The 14,543-nt window shown below is 34.4% G+C and overlaps 1 protein-coding gene across 1 annotated transcript in view; it reads left to right on the plus strand.

The window, feature by feature from the left end:
- The window catches only part of ZDHHC17 (zDHHC palmitoyltransferase 17), a 106,414-nt gene that overhangs the window by 38,089 nt on the left and 53,782 nt on the right, over positions 1-14,543 (plus strand). The window contains exons 3-5 of the mRNA XM_022559921.3: positions 4,390-4,512; positions 11,954-12,031; positions 12,622-12,766. Coding sequence (XP_022415629.2) covers positions 4,390-4,512; positions 11,954-12,031; positions 12,622-12,766 — 346 coding nt within the window. The remainder of the gene's footprint in view (positions 1-4,389; positions 4,513-11,953; positions 12,032-12,621; positions 12,767-14,543) is intronic.

The following is a 14,543-nucleotide window of genomic DNA, read 5'->3' on the forward strand; positions in this document are numbered from 1 at the left end:
AGAGGCAAACTTTTGGAAGTCCTTAGTCCACTGTCACCCTACTTTCCTGAATGTTGTATGTAGTCAAAAATCAAAGCACATTGTCCCAACTATATTTAGCAAACAAATTATACCGCTCTACATTCGTTTTTCCTTTTGAGACTTTGCTCCTATTAATATATTCTTTCTCTCCTTTGTCATTAATGTGTCTCACCCTAATGCATGATTTCCATCAGCAAATACACTGCAGCATCTTTCATGTTAAGAAAAAAAACAACCACCTTTCTTTATTCCTCAAATACCCTTCTAATTACGCTTTTTCTTGAAAAGTATCTATGTGTGCTGTCTGTAATTTCTACCTTTTAAAACATTTATTTAAATTTCAAAACATTTCAATCCTACAGATAAGTATAGAGAAGAATATAACTGTCAGATTAAGCAGATGCTAACATTTTGCTGTAATTGCTGCAGGTTGCTCAGCATGCTCTTTTCCTTATCTCCTCGAGGAAACCTCTCTTGAAATTGCTGTGAATCATTCTCATGAACATTCCTGTACATGTCTACAAACATCTGTAAACAAAATATGCTATTGTAATGTATGCTTAACATTTACATAAGTTGTATTCTACACTACATATCCTTTTGCAGTTTGCTTTTTAAAAACAAACAAAAAAACTATATAGCTTTTGTGATTTATCAGTGTTGGTAAATAAGGACCTAATCTGTCCTGTTTAACTGCTTTGTAGTATTCTATCATTCCTTATTGAGGTATACTTTAAATCGTTTCTACTATTTCATTATTTCAAGCATCGCATCAGTGAATGTCTCACTACCTGTTCCCCTGTGCACATAAACAAAGTTCTTCTAGGATAGACAACTCAAGTGGAACTTCTGGCTTGTTCAGTGTGTTCTTTTTCAGCTTTACCAGTTCTTGCCAAATGGTTTTCCAAAGTGGCTGTGCCAATTTATACCCCCGTCTGCAGGAAATGAGTTCTTTTTCCACTGCATTTTTGCTCAGTTCTAGTTTTGTCACACTTACTAGTCATTGTCAGTTTGATAGCTGTGAAATGGTTTTTCTGTCTTTTGATTGGCCTTTCTCTGATTACAAATGATATTGAATATATTTTCTATGTTTATTGGCCATTTGGGTTTCTTCCTGTGTGAATTAACCATTTTAAATATACCTATTTTGAGTTCTTTTGTCTTTCTATAATTAGTTTGTAAAAGTTCTTTATGTATTTTGATGGAGCCTGCAAAGAAGTTAGTGAGACCTGTGTCCCTTTCATGTCCTCCAAGAGTCCCATCTGCCATTCTCCCAGCCCCTTCCCGCCCCTAGTCATGCAGCTCATGATTAAGTACTCCTCTTCAGTGTATCCAAACTCATATTTTTTTCCTGTAACAATGTGCTGGACCTTCTCTGGAAACCTGCACTTCCAGAAAGGCTCTGTCATCTGTGGTGACTGTGTAAGACAGTGGGGACTGGGGCTACCAGATGGTGGCTGAGAGGGGCTGGAGCCAGTTCGTGGGCCACTGCAGGGTCCACAGCTAGGAATAGGTCTGTATGCCTGGTACCCAATGCATGGGTGGGTGAGACTCTCCCAGCTCTCTTGGCCGATGGTGCTGGATCCCATAGTGCCCACAGAGGTCCATGGATAGAGGCTGAATTATTATTGTTGGAGGGGGCACAAAACGATGAATGTCTTCTTCCACCATGATGGTGATGTCACTCTGCGGTCCATTTCTAAATACTCTTTTTTTCTTCCATTTAATCTTGTATAGTACCACATTGTTTTAATTATTTCTTAGTCTTCAAAATTGTCTCAGCTATTCTTGGTCTTTTACTCTCACAAATGAATTTTAGGGCTCTACTTGGGACATTCATGAGATATTCATTTGGGGTTTTAATTAGAATTTCATTAAATTTGCAGATAATTTTGGGGGAAATTAGGGTATATATTTCTTTAGGTCTTACTCTAACGTCTTTCATTAATCTTATTTACAGTAAGAGTAGTATAATTAAATATGCTTCCTCATTATTATTTTAGATAGTTTAATATTTTATGTTACAGTGGTATGGAAATCTGATCCTAAATTTATTTTATTTAGATACTTTGTTTTCATGATTTTTTGGCTGAAAAAAAGATAAATCTCACAAAGATACATGATTCCCTAATGGAAGAATTACAACATATGCTGCATTTATTAAGTTACAGTAATTACTTTTCAGTACTATTCACTAAGTAAAGATTTTACTAAACTTTACCTTGTAAATGTACATTTTCTGATGATAGTTCTTGCAAACTAATCAGGTTTTGACATTTTTGTAATTACAGCAAATGCGTTCACACATGTTAGAAAATTGTTTCAGAATTTTTTAGTGTGCCCACATAAGAATGTTTTTACAGTTGTTGTATAAGATCTTTCAGAAACTATATTGTATAATGATAGAAACATTCTCCCGTTGCGGAGCACAGGCTCTGGACGCGCAGGCTCAGCGGCCATGGCTCACAGGCCCAGCTGGTCCGCGGCATGTGGGATCTTCCCAGACCGGGGCACGAACCCGTGTCCCCTGCATCGGCAGGCGGACTCTCAACCGCTACGCCACCAGGGAAGCCCCAAACATACAATTTTAAAAAAATATTCTCTTTATAGTAGGTGTTTTTCTGAAATGAAAGTAGTTAAGTTTCTCACTGTGTCTGAAATACCCTCTTTGCCTTGAAGGGGAACAGACTGTCTTTACCTTTCTTAAGAATACAGTGGACCACTGAACAGCACAAGTTTAAACAGCTTGGATACACTTAAATGCGAATTTTTTTCAACAAATACATACTATAGTATTAAACAGTCTGCAGTTGGTCTAATCCACAGATGCGGAACTGCAGATATGGAGGGCCAGCCGTAAAGTTTTATGTGGATTTTTGACTGCGGGAGGGTTGGCACCCGTAACCCCCATGTTGTCCAAGGGTCAACTGTATATGGTTGATAGCATACCAGTCACAGTTCTTTGCCATCGCTACCTGTGCTCCGCTCCCCAAAAAAGCCAGCAGATTTGAAACACTTGTCTTTTTTGTTAAAAGGAAAATGCATACTCACTTTTAAATGTTAGGAAAGTAACCAGCGATTCTCAGTATAGTTAAAAAGATTTTTATCATCACTTGTCTCATTCAAAGTGTGAGGTAGATTCTGCTCTTTAAGGTAATGTGCCTAGTTCACTTAACTGGGCACGTGTAAACAATTTTCTGACAAAGAACAAAGAGCTGAAGGAACTTCTGTCATCTCCTGTGAATTTTGGAACTCTTGCTCTTCCCTTAGGTTGATTTACCTTGTGCGTGTGTGTGTGTGTGTGTGTGTGTACGTGTACACATGTAGTACAGAGCCATTGCAGGGCAGCATTGAAGGCTGTATTAAATATTAGTGCAGCTTAATTTCTTTCTCTATTAGCTAAGACACGAATACAGTTTTAATACTGGCTTCTAATGTTCCTTTATTAGGCCACCTTTCCCCCAACCTCATCCCGTGGTATACCTCCCCATTTTGGAGACCACTTTAAGAAATTACAAATATAGTCAAAGCTCATTTAATTTGTTTTTGTGTCTCGTATTTCCAAGGATCCAGTATTTTGTTTAGGATGAAGTTGATGGTTTTTGAGGCTCCATGATGGATTCTTGGTGGTTTGTCGTGCTGTTCTTTTTATTTTTGCTTATGCTTGAAAATTTCCATAATACAAAGTTTTAAAAAATATATATGCTGCCACAGAATGACCAAAAACAGAAAGGGAGGTAAAGGTCAAGCTCTCTGCGTGCACCTTTCTCCTTTATTAAGCGTGAACGTCTTTCCTCGAATTCTCCCAGTAGACTTTCTCTTATGTCTCATTGGTTTGAACGCACAGGACTCCTGCACCTGCCCTGCTCCCACCCCTACACTTCCTTTCTTATTTGCCTTAGGAATTTTGAGGCTAAATTTGTAAATAAAGAATCCTGAGGTTATAAGATATCCTTTTTTCTCAATGCTGTTCTAAATCATTGATAAACTCTTTGTTACTGCTTCTTTATGATTTAATATTTTTTAACATAGCTGTATGTATTTTTATAAGATGCCTTAAGTGTTTTATAGAATAAGTGGTGATATTAAGAAAAACAAATAACTGATAGACATTTTATTTATGTTATCCTTTTCTCTTCCACTTCATGAGTTATTACATTCTTATAGATGAAAAATTTTTAATTATAAAATGGGTTAGTAATGAAAACCGTTGGAATATTGATATCTTTAAAGTAACATTTTATATTGAGAAAGCCATTTTAATTTCCAGGTTTCAAAATGGAGCATTAGTTTCTTCTGGAAATGCTATTTTCAGCTTTAAATTTCTTGTCAAATAGTGGTAACAATCACGTTTTCTTTCTTTTCAAGATATGGAATATATGAACGCTGCCGAGAATTGGTGGAAGCAGGTTATGATGTACGGCAACCAGACAAAGAAAATGTTACGCTCCTCCATTGGGCTGCCATCAATAACAGAATAGATTTAGTCAAGTAAGCATTTCTATATTTTTAAGTAATTAGTTATTACTATAAAATTATTAGAAATAATTGTAAAACATATAATTTCTAAAATTCATAGCTTTTAAAATATAGATTCTGTGTACTTTTTTCCTGAAAAAAATTGTTTTTAACATATATCAAATGCTTATTATGTGACAGATACTATGCTGAGTGCTTTTCCATGTATATTTCCTTAAATCTTAATTCTTGAAGTAACCCTGTGTGAAAAATAACAATTTTTACTGCTGTCCTAATGATGTGGAAACTGAAGCATAAAGAGGTTAAATATGCTACCAGTGACATACAACTGATAAAGGTTGGAGTCTCGACTTTAACTCAGGCAGTCTAACTTATAGCTTACATTCTAAATATGAATTCTACAGGTAAAAGCTACAAAAGGAAAGAGAGGAGTTAATAATAGCAGGTAATAATAAACTAATTTCACACCAGCATAAATGAAGAATACTTTATATACTCAGTATAAATTATTTTTATTACTTACTGTTCATCTGCTTGTTCAGTAATAATAAGAGGTGGTTAGATAAGCAGGAGTCACGATGATAAGGAAGTGTTAGTAAATCTGGCTAAAATAGTCTCTGGCAATTTGGATATAAGATTTTTAGATAGAGACATGAATCTGAAATGAACTGCTTGCAGGTGTGCCTTTTAAGTACAGCGTACAGAGTCTAGAGACAAACAGGATGTTAATATCAGGTAAAAGAATTTGCACTTAGAGTACTAAAGAAAGATTAAACAAGTAATAACTAACGCATTGAAATCCATGAATCACTTTCTTCCAGAGAGCGTATTTCCATTTTATTTGCTCCTTTTTTCCCTTCTTGTATTTCTAACCTTTCCTCTGCCTGCAGTATGGGTCTCTTGATGTCTAAGTTCTGTTTTGTTTGTCAGAAAATGTTTTTATTTCATCTTCATTTGTGAAGGAAATTTTCACATGGTATAGAAATCTAGGTTGGCCGCTCTTTCAATTTTATTTTTGTTTTTTACCCATTGAGAATATCATCCCACTGTTTTCTGGCTTCTGTTACTATTGAGAAGTCAGTCTAAGTATTACACTTTTAAAGGCTTTTTTTTCTTTCTTTTTTCTGGCCGCTTTTAAGATTTTTTTTCTTTGTTTCTAGTTTTCTGCAGTTTCATGATGATGTTTCTAGGTGTGGATTTCTTTTATTTACCCTGAATAAGATTGCAAGAAATTCTTGATTCTGTGGATTAATGTTTTCATCAGTTCTGGAAAATCTCAGCCATTATTTCTTCAAACATTGCTTCTGCCCCATTCTCTTTTTGCTCTCCTGGAACGCCAGTTAAATGTATGTTTGACCTTTTCATTGTATGCTGTGTCTCTTATCCTCTCTTCTGTGTCTACTGTCCTTTTCTTCTCTGCTTCATTCTGGAAACTTCTGACTTATCTTCCAGTTCATTTATTCTCTATGTGTAATCTGCTGTTAAATCAATTCAATGAGTTCCAATTTTGTTTATGTTTTAGTTCTAGAATTTTAATTTTTTTTTTAACTTGCATTATTTGATTCATTTGTTGCTGTACTTTTCCATCTTGTCTTATACTTGAAAATATAGTTATTATATAATCTGTGCCTGAGAAGATAGCATTGGGAGTCTGTGTGGGTCTGTATCTGTTATATTATTCCTTTGTGTGCCTATCTTCGAATGTATAATAGACATTATGCTTGAAAACTTATTTGTTGAATAATTTGAGGCCTAAGATGAGAAGATACCATTTGTTTCTGCTAAGCCCAACTTTAATTTAAGCCTTTAGATTTTCTGGATCACTCAGGTGGCTGAAGACCATGCTAGAGCCAGGTTTACTTCTGTTTCTTAATTACTCCTACAGTGCAGCTTTTTGGGGTCCCAGCCCTTATTTTGCTTTTGTCTGCTTAGCTTGCCTCTTGGCCAACTCTTCTGTATCAGCAAATTGTCTCTAGGGTAGATGGTGCCCAAACAGTTTTCTAATTTCTCCCAGTTTTAATCTCCTGAATCTTAGCCAGGTAAATGCTCATAATCTTCTTAGGAAATATTTGCTTTTAGGAAATATTTCTTTATTTTGTTGAGCTTGTTTTTAGTTTTCTTTAATTGGAGGGTTGGTTCAAATTATCTAGCCTTCTGTAGTATCTGTATTTTTTTAAATTACTGTTACTTTAATCAAAATAGTACATAAACAATTTTAAAAAATCAAATAGTACTTAAAGACATAGAATGGAAACAGCAGTCCCCCCCCACCCCCTGGGTCCTGTACCTAAGAAGTAACTATCTTCAGTACTTTAGCTGTTTCTTTCAGTACTTACTCTTGTATATTACATTTTTATGTTGTTACTTTTATCTAGAAAGTTATTTTCTTTGCACAAATGATAGCAAATGCTTTTCTGCTCTTTTCATTTAATTTATGTATCTTTAAATTTTTTCATATCAGTGCAACTAGAGCTACATCATTCTTTTTAAAAAGCTGTATAATGTTTAATTGTATGGACTTAGTTTATTTAATGGTTTACCTATTGGTGAACATTTAGATTGATTCTAGTGTTTTTACTTTTTTATACAGTGTTGTAAATAATACCTTGTTCACATACCATTTTGCTTATGTTCTTATATATCTGTAGAATTCTTAGGAGAAGGAAAGTAAGGAGGATGAATTTTGAATTTTAATAAATATTGCCAATTTTTGTGCTGTTTCTTGATTTATCAGTTATTATATTTTGACTTTCTCTTTTGGGATAACTAGATGTCCTAGAACACCTCACCACTAATACTTCTTCTTCTGTCCTCTTTATAGTTTTAGTTAAATTACTGTGCAAAGTTTAAATTGTTGTGCATATGTAAATTATCACTGATGAGCCCAGAAGTGTTCTATGATATCTGTTTTTTTCCTGTAGAATTTTTATTTTTGTCAGAAGTAATAGTTGCTTTCTTTTTTCATTTGTTTAACTTTATGTATATTGGAACTAATTGTTCCCATACTCATAGACAGAACTGTAAAACCCATCTGTGTATGCAAACAGTATCAAATAATTTATTGGTTCCTTTTTTGGTGGAGTAGGGAGGATGAAATCATTCCTGAATTTCTCCATCTTTCTGTTCCAGCCCAGACTGTTTGCTCTTGAGAGCTACGCACAACAATTGTCTTGAGACCTACCTTTGCAATCATTCTGGGAAATCCCTTTGCTCCAGTGTTAGTTTCAGTTTCCTGGATCTCAGGTTTTTCTCTCTGTTGGTTTACTCTCTGGTTTTAGTAGAGCTCGTTTTTCAGAAACTTTCTGAGAGAGAGAGGGTGCTTGGGAGGTAAATCTTTTGAAGTTACTATCTTTTCTGCCCTCAAACCTTATTGGTTGTTTGGCTGAGTGTTGACTTCTAGATTAAGCTTAGTTTTCTCAGAATTTTAAAGCATTACTTTATTATTTTTTTGCTTCAAGTGTTATAGTTAAGACATATTTGATCTCATTCTGTTGATCAAAAAATTCACATTTGTCTTGTGTTTAAAAATAAATAAGAAACTCTAAAATGAGAAATACAGACAAAAAGTCTTGATATTGCCTGCCTTATGGATTGTTCCACCACTTATGGGCAAGTGAGGTTACAGAATAAAGTCACTAACTATAGAATGGGTTAATAACTACAGTGTCTGTGTATATTATATCTTCAGAGGGGTAAACTTAATTTTTTTTTTTTAATTGGGGCATAGTTGCTTTACAACGTTGTGTTAGTTTCTGCTGTACAACGAAGTGAATCAGCCTTATGTATACATATATCCCCTCTTTTTTGGATTTCCTTCCCATTTAGGTCACCATAGAGCACTGAGTAGAGTTCCCTGTGCTATATAGCATGTTCTCATTAGTTATCTATTTTGTACGTAGTACTGTATATATGTCAATCACAATCTCCCAATCAGGGGGGTAAACTTAATTTCTTACAATTCATAGTTTAGCAAGTTACTTTCCTAAAACAAAGATAATGGTGAGTAAATGCAGTTTTCTATAGTAACTGGTATTTATAGCCTCAAGATTAATTTTTTACTTTTCAGTCTAGAATTACATACACCCTTCTTAGAAGCTACAGCATATTACTATTTCATGGATGCTGGCAGAAGATACATGACTCAGGTAGAGACCAAGGACTTTATTATTCATAGCACAGCAAATAGCATGAACATCATATTTGCATAGCTCGCTAGGTCCTATGGGAGTGGCTTGATATGGTCGATGCAGCACAGACAGTGGATATTCATTGCTTTTATAGTACATGGGAAGCAAAGTCGCTCTTTGTCCCAGAGGGAGGCATTACCTCATCTCTCAAGGTTGCTTGATGCAAACATAACTCAGAAATGGCCTGTGTAAAGAGTGGTCAGGACCTTGCAGTCTTCTCATATACTCAGCAAGACATATGGGAGCCACCAGAGACCCATGGAGAAGTGTCCCTTGTAACAGTTATGTTCCATCAGGACGTATTATAGGAGCTTGTTTCAAGCAAAGTTAGTTGGGTCACTTTTCATGCTGGTAAGATATTTAAGTATAATTTGGAAAGGAGGAGACCTTCACCTGGCCTGGATTTCTTATATTCTTAGTGTTTTCAAGTGGAAGTCTTTTAACTATTTCTTAGATTTTACCCTGATATAATGAAATAAAAAGGATTAGTGCAGGCTTTGGTCTTCAGCAGTCTCCTGTTACTTCAAGATTCTTTGTTAACAACAACTAATAATGCTTGTAGTCTCTGATTTCTGTTTGATTTCAAGTCAAGGTGTTGTTAACGAATATGGGGCTTTGTTAAAAAATATGTAGCTTATAATTTCTGAGAGCACAGTGTGTGTGTGGCTTATTCTTCTTCCCTGGCGACATATAAGCTTTTATTCTTTATTCCCCACTTTGTGAAAGTTTACATTATTGTGCATTGATATGGTCCTTTTATAGCTATTGTGCTTTAGGGAGATGTTCTTAATTTATCTTCTAATCCTTCTTTTGAATTTCTAATTTTATCTATGGCATTTTCAATTTGAAGCATTCTCTCTTGATCTCTACCCCCCACCCCACTTTAAAAAAATGTTTTGTTCTTATGTCATGAGTATATTACCTTCTCTTATTTTTTGGAGGCTATTATTATAACTTTAGTTTTTTAAGTTCTTCTTCTCTATATATTGTCTATTTTGGGCTTCTTCTGTTTATTTTGGTCTCCTACCATGTTTGAAGCTTTCCTCAACTATCTGGTCATGTTTGACCATTCATATTTAGGAGAGACATAACAAAGCTGATTGGAAGTTGTGGGACTTAGGAACCTCCCAAATGTCCTTTTAGCATGTAAACTTTCATTGCAACGTTTTCAGTGTCCCATGTGTTTCTGTGATGTAATTCCTTGAGTCTTAAATTTCTCTGGAAAGATGCACTGAGTACACCTTTTGGCAAATACTGAATGGTTGAATGTTAAAATCAACAGGAGCATGAGAAGTTTAGAGACACTAGAATGAATCTGAACTTTAATAGAAGAGTTTGAATTATCACTATAATAATAATAAAAATTTAAGTAGTCACATTTTAAGATGACAGTGCACAAAGAAAACTAGTCTGGCTTTGTCAGCTGCTTGATTGCTTCCCTGTCACTAAAATGCCTATTGTGATGCTAAATAAACACTCACTTTCAGTGAGAATATAAGTTAGAAAACAACAATTTTTCAGCAGCTTATATTGACTTTGAACCAGTGTTTCTGTTTACAGTCCAGCTTCTTATTATTTTCTTTTGAGGTGACTATTGCCTTTAATCCCTTAGCCTTTCTAGGGTTTTATAACATATTCTGGTTTGCTTCTCATTGGTGTTCTCCTCTGGAGACATTTGGGTTTTAGCTCTTTGCTTTTCATCTTTCAAGTATTTGTTGCTATCTCTTGCTCATTGATATTCTCTTCTCAAAATCTAGGGATCATTAGTACCCGCAAGTACATTTCTTGATAATAACCATCTTATAGTATTGCAAGGAGGCTTGAGTTTAAAAATAAGAATTATACAATCTTCTCAGAATTTTATAGTTTGAACTAGGGTCTTAAAGCTACCAAAAAATAACATGTTATAAAAATATAGTATTTTTCTTCCAGAGGTTTACAATGAAAAGGTGATAGAAGTTACTCTTCTCTATCATGCAGAAAAAAAATTTCCCCTATCCTTGTTAAAAAAAAGTTGTACTTTAGAACTAGTTTGGAAATCACTCATTGCCATAGTCCTAGCAAGGATTTGAAATGTGAGTAAAAATACGTCTCAGGAACACAGATATATTAACTATAGAGAAGGTAATAAAATTGCTTAAAAAAACTTTCTAGTTGGAATTTTAAAGAAAATATTTCCTATCAAAGCTGTTCTTTGGCTGTGCTGTACTTCTTTTTGGGCTCAAAAAATCATTTTCAATTATTGCATTAATGTCTACTGGGTACCTTAAGAAACAGTTTAGGTGCATTTGAATGTTTGTGTTCAGACTGTCTGATGTTTTGGACTGGAAATATTTTAGTCTAGAAATATTTTAAGTTACTTCAAACTGTATGATAGAGTGGAATTGGGCCCTTCATTGCATAATGCTTTAAAAGCACCAACTTAAATGTATAAAGCAGAAAATACCTGAATCAAGCTTGTAAGTACTGAATATATTAAATGTTTGGAACTATGAGCATTAAGAGTGAATGCATTAGTGATCTAAAGCAGTAATCACTTAGAACAGCTTAAGAACCTCAATAATATACATATGTCAAACATTTGCCATCAAATGCCTTGAAATCATTTGTATTCAAGATTCATTGCATTGATCAGTTCCAAAACAAGCATTATATAAGCAGCTAGGTCCTGTTCATTTCAGAGAATATCAAGATGTTATGACATGAATATAGTAAGAAATGAGGTTGCTGTTTCTTTTTAAAGCAACACAGCTTTAAAAGCATAACAAATAAGGCATCATAAAGAACCTTTATGTTATACTTTACAGTGTATAAAACTCTTTCACATATGTTGTTTGATTTAATCTATAGTAATCTTGTGAGGAAAGTAAAGCTGAGCTTAAAAAGCTGAGCTTCTACCCATGGTAGGCTATGTGTCTGGCCTGCTCTACAGCTGTTGTAATTCCAAAATTCTACCTGATGCTGCTGTAGGATCCAAATCTTTGTGGTTCTCTGACTGCCTTCTTTTTTATATGATTGTTATTTGGCTTTGCTATTCTTTATTGTAATTTAAAAAATTACTTTTCTTTTACTTGTGGAACAAAAGAGAGTGATATGTTTGATGTAAAATTCTGCTAATGTATTTTAAAAACTCACAAAAGATTGTTTATTGTCAAAGGCATAAACTAGCATGAGATCTAAAATGAAAAACATTTCTTTATTTTTCATACAGTTTCTTAAAATTGAAAATGAAAGTTGTCTTAATTATTTAAAATTTTGTCTTATAGATACTATATTTCGAAAGGTGCTATTGTGGATCAACTTGGAGGAGACCTAAATTCAACTCCATTGCACTGGGCCACAAGGTTTAAATTTAATTCTGGATTTTTTTTTTCCCCTTTGGTTCCTTTAGCAATCTATAACTAAGTAGCTTTAAAAAGAATATGAGGAAATGAATGGGATAACTTGTTATGCCAGTAATTAATATCAACAATGTGCTAATGTATTGCTGTCCAGTGTTACCTGCATTGGAAGCAAAGTTTATTGTCCAAAGTGTCCTTAAGGAATTAACCATGCTGATATTAATCCAGTAAATTATAAGATGGTGTTAAACTTTGGAATACTTTTGCAGCCTACATATGTTTACAGTGAAAGATGTATCTAGTTCATGGGACAATTAAGGTCATATTGGAATAGGATTAATAGAATATAGTAACTATTCATTACATATTTAAAGAAGTTATGAGTATCTATAAATTTTCAAAAACCGTTTATACCAGTTAAGACTTAAGAACATAAAATCCTAAATGTGTCTTGACATATACCTATTTTAAAATAACATAAGATTTGTGTAATCTTTTCCACCATTACCCTATTTTTTTAAAAAAAGATCTTTCCAGAGTTTCTTGTTTGAAATAACTTTATATATTTAAGTGTTTATTCTTTTACATTTTAGACAAGGCCATCTATCTATGGTCGTGCAACTAATGAAATATGGTGCAGATCCTTCATTAATTGATGGAGAAGGATGTAGCTGTATTCATCTGGCTGCCCAGTTTGGACATACCTCAATTGTTGCTTATCTCATAGCAAAAGGACAGGTAAAAAAAAGTCACAGTGGGGTAGATTTTAATCAGACATTCTTCATGGTTTAAATACCTAATATTATTGGTGTTAACAAGTGTAACAGTCTAGTGATATTTAAATAGTACTTTCTGATGGATGAAGAGAATAAATAAATATATAGTTAGTTTGATATTGAGCTGTTTAATGTAGTTAACATAAAATATGAAAACCAGTTATGATCTAGATAATGATCCATTAAGGTGGGTTTTTTTAATTTCCAGTAGTGACAGAGATGAATTCCAGAAAGTAAGGGAGAAAATTTAAGTATCTATTTTTTTCCCTTAATTACGTCTTTTGAATATATCATCTGAATTTATTTAAACTTTTTTGAACATATTACTGGTTATTTTCTGTATTAAGGCCCCCTCAAGGGGGATACATTCCTTAAGTCATTTTCTCTGTTTCTGCTATATAATATACTGCTTCTTACATGTCAGAAAAATTCTCATGATTTAAGTGATTCTTCCTGATTGCTCCTGCATATGTAGTGACTATAATCATATTAAATATTGTCAGTTTCTGTGTACCATGATTTTCATTTGTTTCAATAACATGTATTTTGTTAAAAGTAATGTCACTCAGTTTTTCTTTCATGAGTTTTCTCTAGTACTTAAACATTAGTTTTATAGCTAAGGAACTTATCATAAGAGAAAGACAGATGATTTTAATTCAGTGCTATTAACATATATTTTTTATTTCAATTTAAAATATTAGATTTAGAATTTGAATAGTATTTATTTTATGAATCCTTTAAGGTATTTGCTGTTGGCAGTGCCAGTCAGTGACAGTTGTGTGTTGTACACTATTGCTAAGGAAAAGAGGCATAGACTGGTTAAATTAATTGCTGGAAGGGGGAGTTTATTATCCATTACTGTGTAAACAGACTACCCCCTAAATATAATGGCTTTAGAACACAACCAACCATTGTATTTCACAGTTCTGTGGGTTGACTGGGCTTGGCTGGGTGGTTCCTCTTATGATAATGGCAGGGGGCTGCAGTCGTCTGGGGGCTCAACTGGGCTGGAGGATGGCTCACTTGCATACCTTATATCTTGATAGGAATGGCTAAAAGCCTGGGCTCAGTTGACAGCTAGGCCTCTCTCTTTTTCCCCATGCAGCCTTAGAATTTCTTCTCCAAGATACCCCTCCATGTGGTCTCTCTAGCAGGGAAGCCAGACTTCTTACATGGTGGCTCAGAGTGCCCAAAAGAGCAAGAGCAGAAGCTGTCTGACTTTTTGAACTGGCATAACAGCATTTCTGCTTCATTCTGTCAGTTAAAGCAAGTAACAGTGCCAGCGCATGTTCATTGAGGGGGCACAAGGGCGTGAATACTGGGAAGGGAGGTTTATTAGGGGCCATCTTTGGAGACCAGCTACCACAAGGGATCATCTTTGTTCTCCTACGGTTCCTTCTAGACTGGCAGTTGAAGCAGTAGATGGCGCTGTTGCACGTGGCATTGTCTTCAGTGGCCTTCTGTATTACAGATATAAGTTTACAATACATGTTCACTTTTTTTCTCCCAGTTTTTAACTGGGTAGGAAAAGTGGTGTAAAGTTTTCACTATTTTTGTTAGCTTATTGATTTTGGAGTTTGGATGTTTCAGTAATCATTTTAACTCTGACATAATATGTAGGCTATAAAATTCTTCAAGGGCAGAGATTTTTGTTACAGTACCTTTTGTGCAGTAAATGCATGATAATGTTAATAAATGTCTGACAAGTAGTTTTCTTTTTCATGAGTAAGAGTTTTTTT

Source organism: Delphinapterus leucas, chromosome 11 (assembly GCF_059928025.1).
Source record: "Delphinapterus leucas isolate spDelLeu-1000000601 "Yukka" chromosome 11, BTC_Dleu_Yukka2, whole genome shotgun sequence".
In the NCBI taxonomy this organism is placed as follows: domain Eukaryota; kingdom Metazoa; phylum Chordata; class Mammalia; order Artiodactyla; family Monodontidae; genus Delphinapterus; species Delphinapterus leucas.